At 31.9% G+C, this 12,845-nt stretch overlaps 1 protein-coding gene across 5 annotated transcripts in view; it reads right to left on the bottom strand.

The window, feature by feature from the left end:
* The window catches only part of LOC118188525 (sodium/calcium exchanger 3-like), a 347,952-nt gene that overhangs the window by 32,350 nt on the left and 302,757 nt on the right, over positions 1-12,845 (bottom strand). For 3 of the 5 annotated variants that reach the window (XM_085809570.1, XM_085809568.1, XM_085809569.1), the window contains 4 exons: positions 5,164-5,255; positions 4,948-4,971; positions 3,565-3,588; positions 1,202-1,347 (listed from right to left, as the gene is read on the bottom strand). In XM_085809570.1, the coding sequence (XP_085665696.1) occupies positions 1,202-1,347; positions 3,565-3,588; positions 4,948-4,971; positions 5,164-5,255 (286 nt within the window). The remainder of the gene's footprint in view (positions 1-1,201; positions 1,348-3,564; positions 3,589-4,947; positions 4,972-5,163; positions 5,256-12,845) is intronic. The other 2 variants (XM_085809571.1, XM_085809572.1) reach the window with 2 other exon arrangements.

Here is a 12,845-nt window from a genome sequence, read left to right as displayed (position 1 = left end):
ATAACATAAAAGATTTTAAGATAATAAGCACATGTAAATGTCCTACCTTATAGTATATTCTTTTCTTAGATTAGAAATATGCATGAAGTGAGCTATTAAAGCAGCGTAAGGCGCTCCACATTCCTTATCTTGCCTCATATTCTGGCCACATTAAATAATAACTGACAGATTCTTTCAGTTAGTTTGCTGGAGACTCATTGTCTAAGTTGTTGATAATATATTTTCATGGCAGTTTTTAAGAAAAGGCGGGATATTGTTTGCACATCTGACATAGTATGAAATGTGCTCTTCAAAACACTTGTTGCAATTTTATACTCCAAATCTTTTGGCAGTTCTTGAGTTTGATCATGATATGGCAACTGCTGATGCATATCTTGAAACTTTGAAACTTTAAACTTAGCTGTTAAGGTCTGATGAGTACTTGCACAGAAATGATAAGCATGAAATCTTACTTTTACAGAATTCTCCTCGAATGGGTTTCTAAAATTTTAAGAGAGAAAGCTTTGTTTATTTCTGCTTCGTAAATATTAATTTGCTCAGTGTTTTATTATTGTTTACATTTAAAATGAAATGTCAATCGAACTTTGGTCAGTTATGTTGTTGAATCTCGTACAATCATGGCCTGGTCGTGTAGTTTTAATACTATGCTTTGTTAACACATTTTATAATGACGCCAAGGTGTCTTAGATACTTTATTTCTTGTATGTTTCTTCCTTTGAGATGCTCCTTCTAAAAATACAGCACTGGTTTTAATTAAGTACGTAAATATCAAGAAGTAAATACTCTGTCATAAATATGACTTCAAACGTCAATGACAATAAGAAACTTATTTCTTGTTTTAACATAACAAGGTACTTATTGCTTAAAGGAATAAAATTTTAAACAATATAAAGGTACTCGAAATTAGAATTACATGTATATTAACAAACCGTAACTACTGTTTAACTTACCACAAATTAATTCAAGACCATTTCTTGATCCAAATGAGCCTTATTTCCTACGCAATCTACATATTCTTACACTAGATAAAAACTGCACACCAGCATATTACGATTAATTTATATATTGCTGTTTTATTTAAAACATGTGTGAGAAAAATTTTGAAATGACCTAAACAATTTGAATATTTTTGATTAAGAAATGAAAGAATATTTCAAGTGTTTTAACATAAACATAAAAATATAAGAAACTTTTTACTGACTTTGAATTCTCTGCTCTCTTTGATCCTGATTTGGACTTTATAGTGCTCTCCAAGCCTAGGTTTACCCAGTAAAGCAATTTTTTCGTCTTCGGATAAATTTTCCTGGTTTTCATTGAGATCTTGGCCACTTTGCTCACGTAAGTAATCTGAAATCACAGGCATTAGTAAATTATATCCAAGCAAGAAATAATGAAATTTCCTAACTGTATTTTATTATATAATACTGGGGAAGATTTGAATTAAGTTACATTTGGACCTTTTTACATTTTCGATATTTGAAATATTAACTGTTTATTCTTTCTCCTATACATACAAATATCATTTCTACATATCAACTATATTTATAATTATTATTACTTAGTTTTCAACGCTCAGAATAAGAAAAATTTTAAAAAAATGTTATAGTTTAAAACAAATATTGATATAGGGGAAGGAATAAGAAAGCTGTATTTTAAAAGATTAGTAAGGGATTAGATGTGAAAACAATAGTTAGGTTTAATTAGTTTAGAGAAACATATAAAGAAGAGTACAAAGGAATGCTTAAAAGATTATTTACTTCGTGAAAAATGTAATTTATCAAAAAAAAAAAAAAAAAAAATCCTTCGTCTAGAACCAATCACTTTTGTTACGATACGCACTCTTAACTGATTTCTCATGTGGTTTCCTTAGACTGATTTCTCTCCCAGTGATTTCTCTTGAGCAATTTCAGCTACTCTAGACCATTGTTTTTCTCCAACTCTTATCAGTTTATACATAAAATCCATTAAACGCTAGTTTAACAAAGAAGGAAGGGTTGTTGAAAGTAGTCTAGTAATTCGGTAAAGAAAGGTTTCGGTGGTCCAAAAAGTGTTTTCTTTATAAAATTTACAGGATTTAAGACAGAGAATTACATTTGCAAAATCCAAAACAATAAGAAATCTTATCAGTTAACGTATCAACCAGATTTTTAATTTTTCGCGTCACAAATTTTAAATATAACAGTAATTTTAAATATAACTGTCACCAACAATTTATGTTAATATGTGTTTCACGACTAGCATTAATATTTAACATGGGTATATGTATTATTCTTTTCATATACTTTTAAAATAAAGCATAAAAAGAAAAGCACATGAAATTTATAAGTATATTAAGTAGCTTCAGTAACACTGCTGGGGAAATAAAACGTCTAATGCTATTCGTTCCCTTTCTAAAATATCACATGAAAAACACAATAAAAAAGATATAATTCATGTGACTTATGAAATTATTCTTTTGATATAACAGAATAAGAAGCATTCACAACTGTCTTTTGATAATTTTCAGAGAAATACTGTTTGAAATTATTTATTGTACTAATAATTATACCTAAAGAAGCCATCTTGAAATATGCTTCTATGAAACGGAATTGATTTGCATAAAATAATAGATCAAGAATGAATATAATACGATACTAAATGATTTCTCAGATTTTGTAATAAAAATCGTATATTCAAGATAAAAAATTATTTTGATATATCGCCGATAAGATACCATGCACACTGGATATGCACATGCCACGAAGTGTGCGTTTTCAGGCGGGCAATTCTTGTTTCTAAACGAAGGGTACCTTTTAAAATGGTGTATACTCTAAATAGGAGGAGAATATATAGCGTTTATAGTGAGAGTTTATGACAAATATTAATGCAAAGAGGGAAATCACATTAATTTAAGGAATTATAAAACAAATTCAGCGTTTTGACTACAGGCACAGATGTTTCTTTTCATAATTTAAAGTAATAAAGGAAAATAATAAGCCGATTTCTATTCTAAACGCAAAAGTCAAGCATGTTAAATACGTACTCACACTCTGCAAATTTCTACCATACTAATATCAAGCAAAGAAATGAAATATGCGTACTAATTTGAGAGAGGATAGATGCATAAAATAAATGTAAAGAAGCTACTACAGGTTTCGACAGATAGTGCAACAGGCAAACTTACAATAAAGACCTGAATAACCAGTCTAAACAGATACAGCACACAGTAAGTGACTAAAGCAAATATTCATAACAAGCAAATCCATGAAAGATAAAGCAAATGAAAAAGCAGAGTAATTGACTAAATATACGAAAGCTAGGGAATAGTATAAAGAATGTCGCGTAAGCACAGCAAAAATTATTCTTATTTTCAGTAAGATGTACAACTATAAAAAGCAGCGTAGTGATATAGCAGGAGAGACGAGTTGCCTAATATGCGACACATAGTACACATTACATGTATATGCATGAAATTAAATTGAATGATCTTTTCATCAGTTATAGTTAGATGCTAAATTTATTGAGCCATAATGGATGACATAGTTTAAATTCAAAACGTATCAGTCAAAATATATCTCTTGTTACCTTGGGTTTCAGCTAAGTCAACGTCTTCCAGAGTGACATGCAAATAAAGAGAGAGATTAGGTGAGATAAATTCAATATAGTTGCTATGAAAGATTTTGCTAATTTACGTATTTTTAGACTAGAACAAAGAGTCAGTTTGACTATATGTATTATACTTCGCATTTTTGCACATATATTTAAAAAATACAGGGTAAAGTAACGCGGCGTGAGACTTACAAATGTATGAATTAGCTTAATGTAACGCTGCTTGAGTCTCATATTATTCTTTCGAGTTTAAAAATGTCACATGGAGTACACCCTGTAAAGGATAAAATTTATGTGACGAATGAAAGGCAAAAATTATTCTTTTAAGGAGCATTTACCACTGTATAAAAGCAATAATGTTTGAACTTATTCACTGTACGAATAGTTATACTAACGAAGCCATCTCGAAATATACTTCTATGAAACTGAACTGATATATGTAAAATGATAGACCAAGAATGGAGAAATTTAAAACATAATAAACATAATACGGTATTAATTAATTTCTTAGGATTTGTGACAATCGGTCGGTAAGCCGCCTAGCACTTGGATACTTACTTGCTATGAATTTTGACTATTCAGCCAATTCATGCCTTTAAAGCAAGGGCGCCATTTAAAATAATGTGTGCTTTAATTAGAAGAAAGAGAATGCATAGCTTTTATAATGACCTTCTTCTTTAAACTTTAATTCAAAGACAAAAAATAATCTCGTTAAGTTAAGGAATTGTGAAACAAATTCTACGCTTTGACACAAACGTACCAGTGTTTCTTTTGCTTAATTGAAAGTAAAAGAGAAAAATGATAAGCTGATTTCTTATTTAAACGCAAAAGTAAAGCATGTTAAATATATACTCACACTAGTTATACTAATACCAAGCAAAACAACAAAAGCTGCACAGAAAGCACACAAAGAAGCTACTACAAGTTTTTTACTGAACACAGCTCAGCGGACAAACGCAATGAAGTACTTCATGCTAGTCTTCCAAGCAAGTAACGCATACAGAAGGCGACAAAAGCGCACGTACATAACAAACAAATACACGAAAAATAAAGCAAATGAAAAGGCAAAGGAATGAAACAAATAACACGAAAGCTGGGGATGGTAAAGAATGTCGCATACGCACAGCAACAATTGTCCGTGTTTTGAGTAAGGTGTACAACTACAAAAAGCAGCGCAGTGACATCGCAGGAGAGATAAGAGTTGCCTAATATGCGACACATACGCATTACATGTATATGCATGAAATCAAAATTGAATTATCTTTTCATCAGTTATATTTATGAGCTAAATTAATTGAGCCATAAAGGATCACATGGTTAAAATTCAAAACGTATCAGTAAAAATATGGCTCTTGTTACCTTGGTTTTCAGCTAGACCAACGTCTTCCAGAGTGGCATGGAAATAAAGAGAGAGATTAGATGAGATATATGCCGATTTTTAATATAAGAAAAACATTATAGGGTAGTGCAGGAAAAGTAAATTTTAGAAAGAATAGAGCGAAAGTAGTCTATTGATAATTGGAATTGACATTCAATGCAAACATAAAGAGGCAAAATCTCGATTCAATTAGTCACCTTCTTCAAGCTTAGGATCTCCAAGTTCAACGTAGAAAGTTGCATCAGCTTCATAACTTTCATTGTCAATGATATGTAGTGGAATTTCTTTCCTGTCAAGGAGAAAAAAAAACTTCAATGATAATATACATATTTTATCATGAACTATATATAAAGAGGTAATTTTTTCTAACTTTATGTGCGACTTACGCACATTATGCATGTGTAAGACTCCTATGTAACTTATGTAAAAAAATGCCGATTAGTTTAAAATAAAGCAAATTTTAAACTAACAGTTTCAAAATCTTCCATTTACTTCAGTAATTAAAGAATCTGCGTATAGAATGGATATAATTAGTGACAAGCTATTACTTGAATTAAATTAATTTCTTGCATGAAGTGCGTAGATGATTGTAACATCTCTGATATTTGTGTGTTCAGCCGTTCAAATAACAGATGGTTAGAGATTGTAATTCTGATGCAGCTCATATTATAAATCATTATAGTCTTGGCCATTTAAATAACACATAGGACATAGTTTATTTATACGAATGGAGGTATAATATAGACACTATAATACTCTGCAAATTTAATGTTTTGGACTGGTGTTTAAGTTACATAATTACCTGAAACACATTTATGCCTAATATCATTCCTGAATGCATAATTTCTTTATAATCACTTATTGATGAAAAAGTAACTACAAATTTCCCTAAACATTTATCGCATTTTAATTGTATTACGTGTGCAACACATGATTAGCCGAAGCTGCAAATTTATTTTGACGAGAGATGCCGTAAATAATAAAAATAGCATATATTTTGATCAGTAATTTCGTAACCCCAATAGATGGGGCAAAGAACTGCTTTTACAAGCCATAGTTTTCCAAAACACTATGATGAAAAAATTACGATATCGCATCCAGTGCAAAGAAAATAAATTTTACTTTAAAATTCGGTACATTTTGCTTGATATTTACATTAGAATGTGCTCAAAGGATCACATCGCATTTCTTGCACACGTAATACTATCTATTCATTGAACGCGACATAGTGATTCGCAGAGACAGGCAAAATAACTCGCCTTGAAGCTCTCCTAACTTTTGTCAATCTCAAACTTTCGGAAAGCCCTCCATCAGCCATTACTTAACGAATACACGTATGGTCATTTTGAGCTTTTGTTAATGTAAATGTTGAGTAAAATTAACTTATCTAAATTTATAATAATTATATTGAAACAATTTTATTTATTTATTTTGAACTGGATATGACGCTGTAATTTTTGCGTTACGTTTTCTCAAAAACAGACAGTTCTCTTAGACAGGTCTTGGAACCCTTTTTATCCATTATGTTCAGAAAGAAATATCGTTACGCAGAGTTTAAGCCCCATTTATGGAATATTTATAATGTGAAATAACATATAAAGTATGTTTTAAAATGAAGTAACATTTGTTACAAATAGAGTTTTATTAAAACTGACGCAAATAATTATTATCAAAACTGACACAAGATATACCTAACTTCAGCTGGCGCGCATCGAAACTCATTCCTTGTCCTTAGTTTCTACTGCTAGTATATGGAAATTTTGCCGTGCGTGCAGAAGCATCTAGATTCTAGATGAGTTTTAATAAATCAGCTTTGCATTTGAAATAATTTATTTTCTGACGAGTTTACACTCCTCAGATGAATTTACAAGTTCAGAGAAAAACTTGTCATGCAGTTAATACTGTTTTAAATGAAAAAGGCAATTATTTTGTAACTGTAAACAGTATGTCTAAATTAAAATATTGATAAAATCTTCAAAAGGACAAATAAAACTTATAAAAAATTGTCAAGTCAAATATAATGATAAGAGTGCAGGAAATCTATTTTCTAAGTAATGATGCCTTTCTCTTTTAAAACTGACACTAAATTTTATTTTTTTCAAACAATAAAAATGCCATCCTGTCACATTCGGATAAAATTTTTACGTGGTTACATTAAAGAGAATAAAATACTTTAATAGGTATTTTCACTGTATATAACAAAAACACGATATCATAAATAATAATAAATACGTGTAATGCTTTAATAGTATTTGTACCATATTATTATTCTTTAACAACATAATTATTTTATTTCCCTGTTCATTAATTTTTATTTGAATTTATTACACATATTTTTATTTACATAAAATATTTTACATATTTATTTGAAAACTATTATTTTTTAATCAGAGTTCCCCTTTTCCTTCTGTTAGAACTTCTGCACTTTCAGAAGGTAATCCACTGCACAAAAGATGCACATTAAAAGCCTGACCTGTAGTAAGTGATAAATTTCAACTTCGGTCTGGCATTAATGTTGATGAAAAAAAGGTCAATGCTCATTTAAATGTCAATGGACAACACGGTATTAAAGCCTATGTCAGAGACAAGATTTGTGAGAAATTTTCAATTCAATAAACATTTTTAGTGCAAAGTCCGCAACTGATATTAGCTACTTTACTTTAGACAAGTTTCAGATTTCTCTAATGCTTTACTTGGACAAGTTCGAATATTTCTAATGCCTTGATATTATCAACAGTTTTTAATTCTGCACTTCGAAGAGAGAAAGAGAGCGAAACAAAACATAGCATTAAATTTGGTGTCTCATATTTCTGCTGCTGAAACATAGTGATGAGTACATATAGAGGTCGAGAGTAGCTTACAAACATGAAGCTATGCCTCTCTGGGAGTTGAAAAAGAAATATTGGGTTGCTGAATTGGTCTGCAAAGACTGCACCTTAAGAGCATATGGGATGAATATTTTAATTTGTTTCTCCTTTTGGTAAAAGGTGATAGGAATAGTTATGATTTTAGATTTACATGATGATCATAAAGATTTTATTATTATGTTAATGAACTCATTACTCTAAAATGTATCATTCCATGAATCGATGGGTCCTTTTCCTACAAGAATTATGGAAGTCGAGTGGAAGACAACAGTAGCGAAATATTTCAGTCCTGTGTTTGTTTCCAAATGTAAAAAGAAAATGCTCAGTTTGGAAGAAAAAGAAGGAGAGTTGACTCAATATTTGATGAATAAAGTGATACATTTTTGCCTTGCAGCACATACCTTTTATTTTTTTCTTGTGTCCAAATGTCCAAATATAGCTATGCGCTCTCTTAGCACACAAGTAATGAGCACACAAGTAGTCCTTTGACTAAACTGGAGTACACCTCTGTTAAAAAAGTTTGCAGATGAAAAAAAAGCAAACATTTCTTATTACAGTAACGGGTCCCAAATGTTCAAGGAAGGTCTTACTTAATCAACTTGAATAACTGAATTTGCTTTTTAGGAGAGTGTTAACATACTCTGTACAAAAAAGTGCTGGAAATAATATTATATGAGGCAGGGTAGTTCTTGTCCTAATGCAAAAGGAATTAAAACGTTATTTTCAACGGAAAAAATTTCATCGAAATGTCTGAAATGTCTTTCGACCATTCAACGTGATATAGCTTTTTGAGCAAAGTTGTTTCAGATTATTTGATCAGGTCTAGATCCCTGTGTTTCAACAACTATTTTATTCGCCATGCCTCTCATTCTTTGACCCTATATGCTGTCTACATGATCAGTATTTTCAGGCATTTCAAGCCATTCATAATGACACAATAACCATCTATGACAGATATCAAAAGAGGCACTATATCAGTGCTGGCAACAGAAATGTCAAGAGCAGTGGAGCAAGTATATGTATTCCGATGTAAGTTATTTGGAAGATGGCTAGGTAATAAATTTTTACATTGCAGAATTACAAAAGTATGTGTCCTGAGATGTGTCCCTATGAGGCGTCCTGCAATATTTTCTTATCATTTTGCGATGTGTCTCCATAAGGCGTCCTGCAATATTTTCTTATCATTTTGCAATGTGTTCTACGTGTCTTTATCGTCTTGCGATGGGTCCTATGTGTTTTTATTGTCCTTATGAGATGTGTTCTTATGTCCTCTGTCCTTATGAACACAAAAGTATTTATTCTGTGATATCTGATAAAAGCTGGCAGTTTTATCCGTGATTATATCATTACTCTGTTGCGAACTCGTTTGCAAAACTACGCAAAAAAAAAAAAAAAAAAAAAAAACAACAACTACAGAGTATATTTTCACATCTGCTGATGATATCGAGCTGCTACAGCCAATTTTTTGCATTTTTTCCATAACATCTTTGATGCTGGATCATGTCATATTTTTAAACTGCTATTTCCCCAACCCATTACTGTGAAGATTATAGAGGTAAATACAAGGTAACATAAAAAACATCCGAGTGGTTACAATGTGTGTCTTGTGTCCCATACATCTTTGAAGCTGGAGAACGTCCCATTTTCCACTACTTTTCCACCAACCCAGTACTATAAAGATTATAAGAGGTAGATACAAGGTAAGATAAGAAGCATCAAGACAAAAAGTCATTCGAGGAGTTCGTTTTTCAAGGTATCTAATAATCCTGTAATCTTTAGAAATCGAATTACAAAATGCAAGGTTACGGACAGAAAAGAAGGAAAGCTGAGATATCTGGGTCGTATCGGCTGGTAAATGACAGGAAGCCAACAAAGAGCTGAAAAATGTAGATGCGGTAAGTTTGAAAAGATATATGCAGCAGTATCATCTTTAAGAAGCATATCTGTTTTGGACTAGCTATTAAAGTTCATTTATAAATAAAATAAACCGCTACGGCTGATAAATCAGTACAGCAGAATAAATTAAATAAAAGAACCCTTCTAAATTTCATTCCGTCACTCTCTTTCACGAACCATTTTGCTCAGCCCTGAATAAAACGTGCTTTTAATTTCGATCGAATATTTTGTTTAAAATAAAATTACTCATCAGAAACTAAAATCGCTGAGTCATAAATGTTTTATGAGAGTTTTTTAAACCTGATACGTACTTTTTTGCGTAGTTTAAATTAATATTTCTGCTTAACACCGAATTTACAGTTACTTAGCTAACTTTTGTACTTGAGAAACTGGTACAGTATTAGTGTTTGATTACTGCTATTAATTTATAAGGTTTAGCTGTTAACGGATAGATTTATTGTAAAAAATAAGATGAACTAATTTTGCTAGATGAAGTAATGGAATATTTTTATGTTTTTTTAAAGATATGGGGCCGTTACATGAATACTACGTTCTTTTCAGACTTTTTTCCTAAGTTATTTATCTTATATTGTTGATAAATTGGCTTGCAAAATGTGTATTGATAGCATAATATAATGTGAATTATTTCCACCTCGCACATTTATTTAATCATATTTTATAAGGGGTTTTCTCACGCATTTGAAAAACACAGTAACGTTTATCGCATCGAGTATGTTCAGAAACTTTGCTCATCAAAATGCATTCAGTTCGTATTTATAAAAGTAGAATTTACCAGTCATTAAAACTATTAAAGCATTCGGAAAGTAGATTTGTCTGATAAACTTTAAACCGCAGGAAAAGGTAGATATATCAGAGAAATAATCGTTTCTTTGAACAATTATGTCGTAACGACCTGAGATTTGAATGGGACTTTTTCAAATAGGAGTTATTTAAGACTGTAAGGGAAAACAGGTACCAGCTTTCCGTTAGCTCGTACTATTTGATATCAGAGAAATGATCGTTTCTTTGAACAATTATGTCGTAACGACCTGAGATTTGAATGGGACTCGAAACCAAGATCTCCTCTGCGCGAAGTCAAATAGTACGAGCTAACGGAAAGCTGGTACCTGTTTTCCCTTACAGTCTTAAATAACTCCTGGTCCGAGGTTCGAATCCCGCGAACGGGCTGGCTGCATGGGCGTTTTCGTGGTTTTCCCCATGTGTAACGTGTATACGAGCCAGTTTCCCTTAGAAAGTCCTCCACGAAAGGCATCCCTCCCCTTAGGCAGATAGCCCTAGTGTGCTTTGCCATAATTAAATACACCACACCACACCTTAAATAACTCCTATTTGAAATGATATTTGTGTTTGAGAGTTTACCGAAGGAGTGTTATTGAGAAATGAATGTGATTTCATCTTTCTTAAATGCGTCTTACCCTTGTCATTTAACTGTAAAAAATGACGTTTTCTCAGTTATGACATTGCTTTTGAAACGGACCGAATCCTAGTAGTAAAGATGCTGGAAGCCTAAGCTGCGTTCTATTTTTAGAAAATTTTTACTCTTTAGACTTTTTTACATATATCTGTCTGCGTAGATCATTTACGAAGCCATCTTATATATTCTAATAATTATTTTTAAGATTTTCGGATGGTTCCAAGCGTTAGTATTTCATTTCTAGCGCTTTTAAAGAAGTTCCGATTCTACCAATTGTATTAGAACTGTAGCTTTCTATAGCTACAACAGATTGAAAGCATTGAAAAACATTTTTGACTTAAGCCTAATTCCTAACATTCTTCGTTATTTTCATAACTCTTCTAGCCGTGTAAATATAACCACAGTATAGAATTTGGCTTTGCAAAGGTTAAATACGCTTTTTACTTTATATTTCTCAATGTCGCTTTTTGATAGTAGGGCGAAAGAATAGCAAGTAAGCTCATTATCAGATGAACAAACGCACTATTGTGCTATTATAAGTTATTTTATGCAGAGCTATTTATTTTTCTTTTTGCACTTTCAACATTCCAAAGAGCTATTGGAAGTTCTTTCATTATAAAAAGGCTTTTAGCTAAGTGGAATGAGGAATATATTTCATCTTGTAATGCTGAGGTCACACAAAATTTCTTTCCTGCTATTTACCATAATCTGCATTCCGAGTCTTTCCTCTCTATAAATTGTAAAGTTTCTCTGTTTGTATCTGGTCAAGGTAAATTTGCAAGTTACGTGTTTCGTTGTAATCTAAGATCAAACAATTTATGTGAATGTTAGAAAAGAGTACCACAGGATGTGGAACATTTGATTTTCTCATGCCCTACACGTGATGGCCATAGATTATACTTGCAGAACGATTTGAAAATGTTCGGAGTGACTTGGCCAGTGAACTTATCTGTTTTTATGAAGTCCAGACTGCTGTTCTCTGCTTTTGTTCGTTTTATTTATGTAACTTTTAATGTTTTAGTTAACTTTGTAGAGTTCCTCACTTTCGAATTTCTAAGTTAATGTTGGAAGTGAAGAATCTAAGAACTGATAAGCTAATAATCGCTCGAGTTCGGTGATAAGAAACAACAAGATAGAATGGTAACTAACCCTTAATTATTCCAATAAGATTTAACAAAACTCCGCCTGGGAGTGTACAAGCAAAGCCCGCACTTGGACTTGAATTTAAAAGACTAAGAATTATACTAAAACTAAGATTAACTAAAGAAGTAGAGCCGAAGCTATCAAGGTTCAAATCGAGTTGACCCCCTTAACTTATTTGACTACGAAGCTTAGCAAGGGCCTGAGTACGGCCAAGCGTAATAACAGCTTTGAGAGAAGGCAGACGCGCGTAAATCAGAAACTCTGATTCTCTCTGACTCAGTAAGTAACTTCGGGGTTTAAATACCGCTCCTCCTCATTAAATATTCAGCAAGATTCCAAAACTACGTTCTGGCCGGAAGTAGTAAGTTGAAGTTAAGAATTTGACAGGAAAGAAACTTTAACTTAAAATTTAACTGTTAATAAAATTAACATTATCCTTACAACTTACTTCTGTAAGCCCCGTGTTGTACGTACATATGTGGTGCACGGGGGGTCTCTATGTTTTCAAATTAAAAAAATCGTGATATCAAACTTTACC

The sequence above is a fragment of the Stegodyphus dumicola genome, chromosome X2 (assembly GCF_044657685.1).
Source record: "Stegodyphus dumicola isolate Sdum_Otavi_A_Nest chromosome X2, ASM4465768v1".
NCBI classification, from domain to species: Eukaryota; Metazoa; Arthropoda; class Arachnida; order Araneae; family Eresidae; genus Stegodyphus; species Stegodyphus dumicola.
Note: the sequence above shows the minus strand (reverse complement) of the source record. Positions and strands in the feature narration are given on the sequence as shown.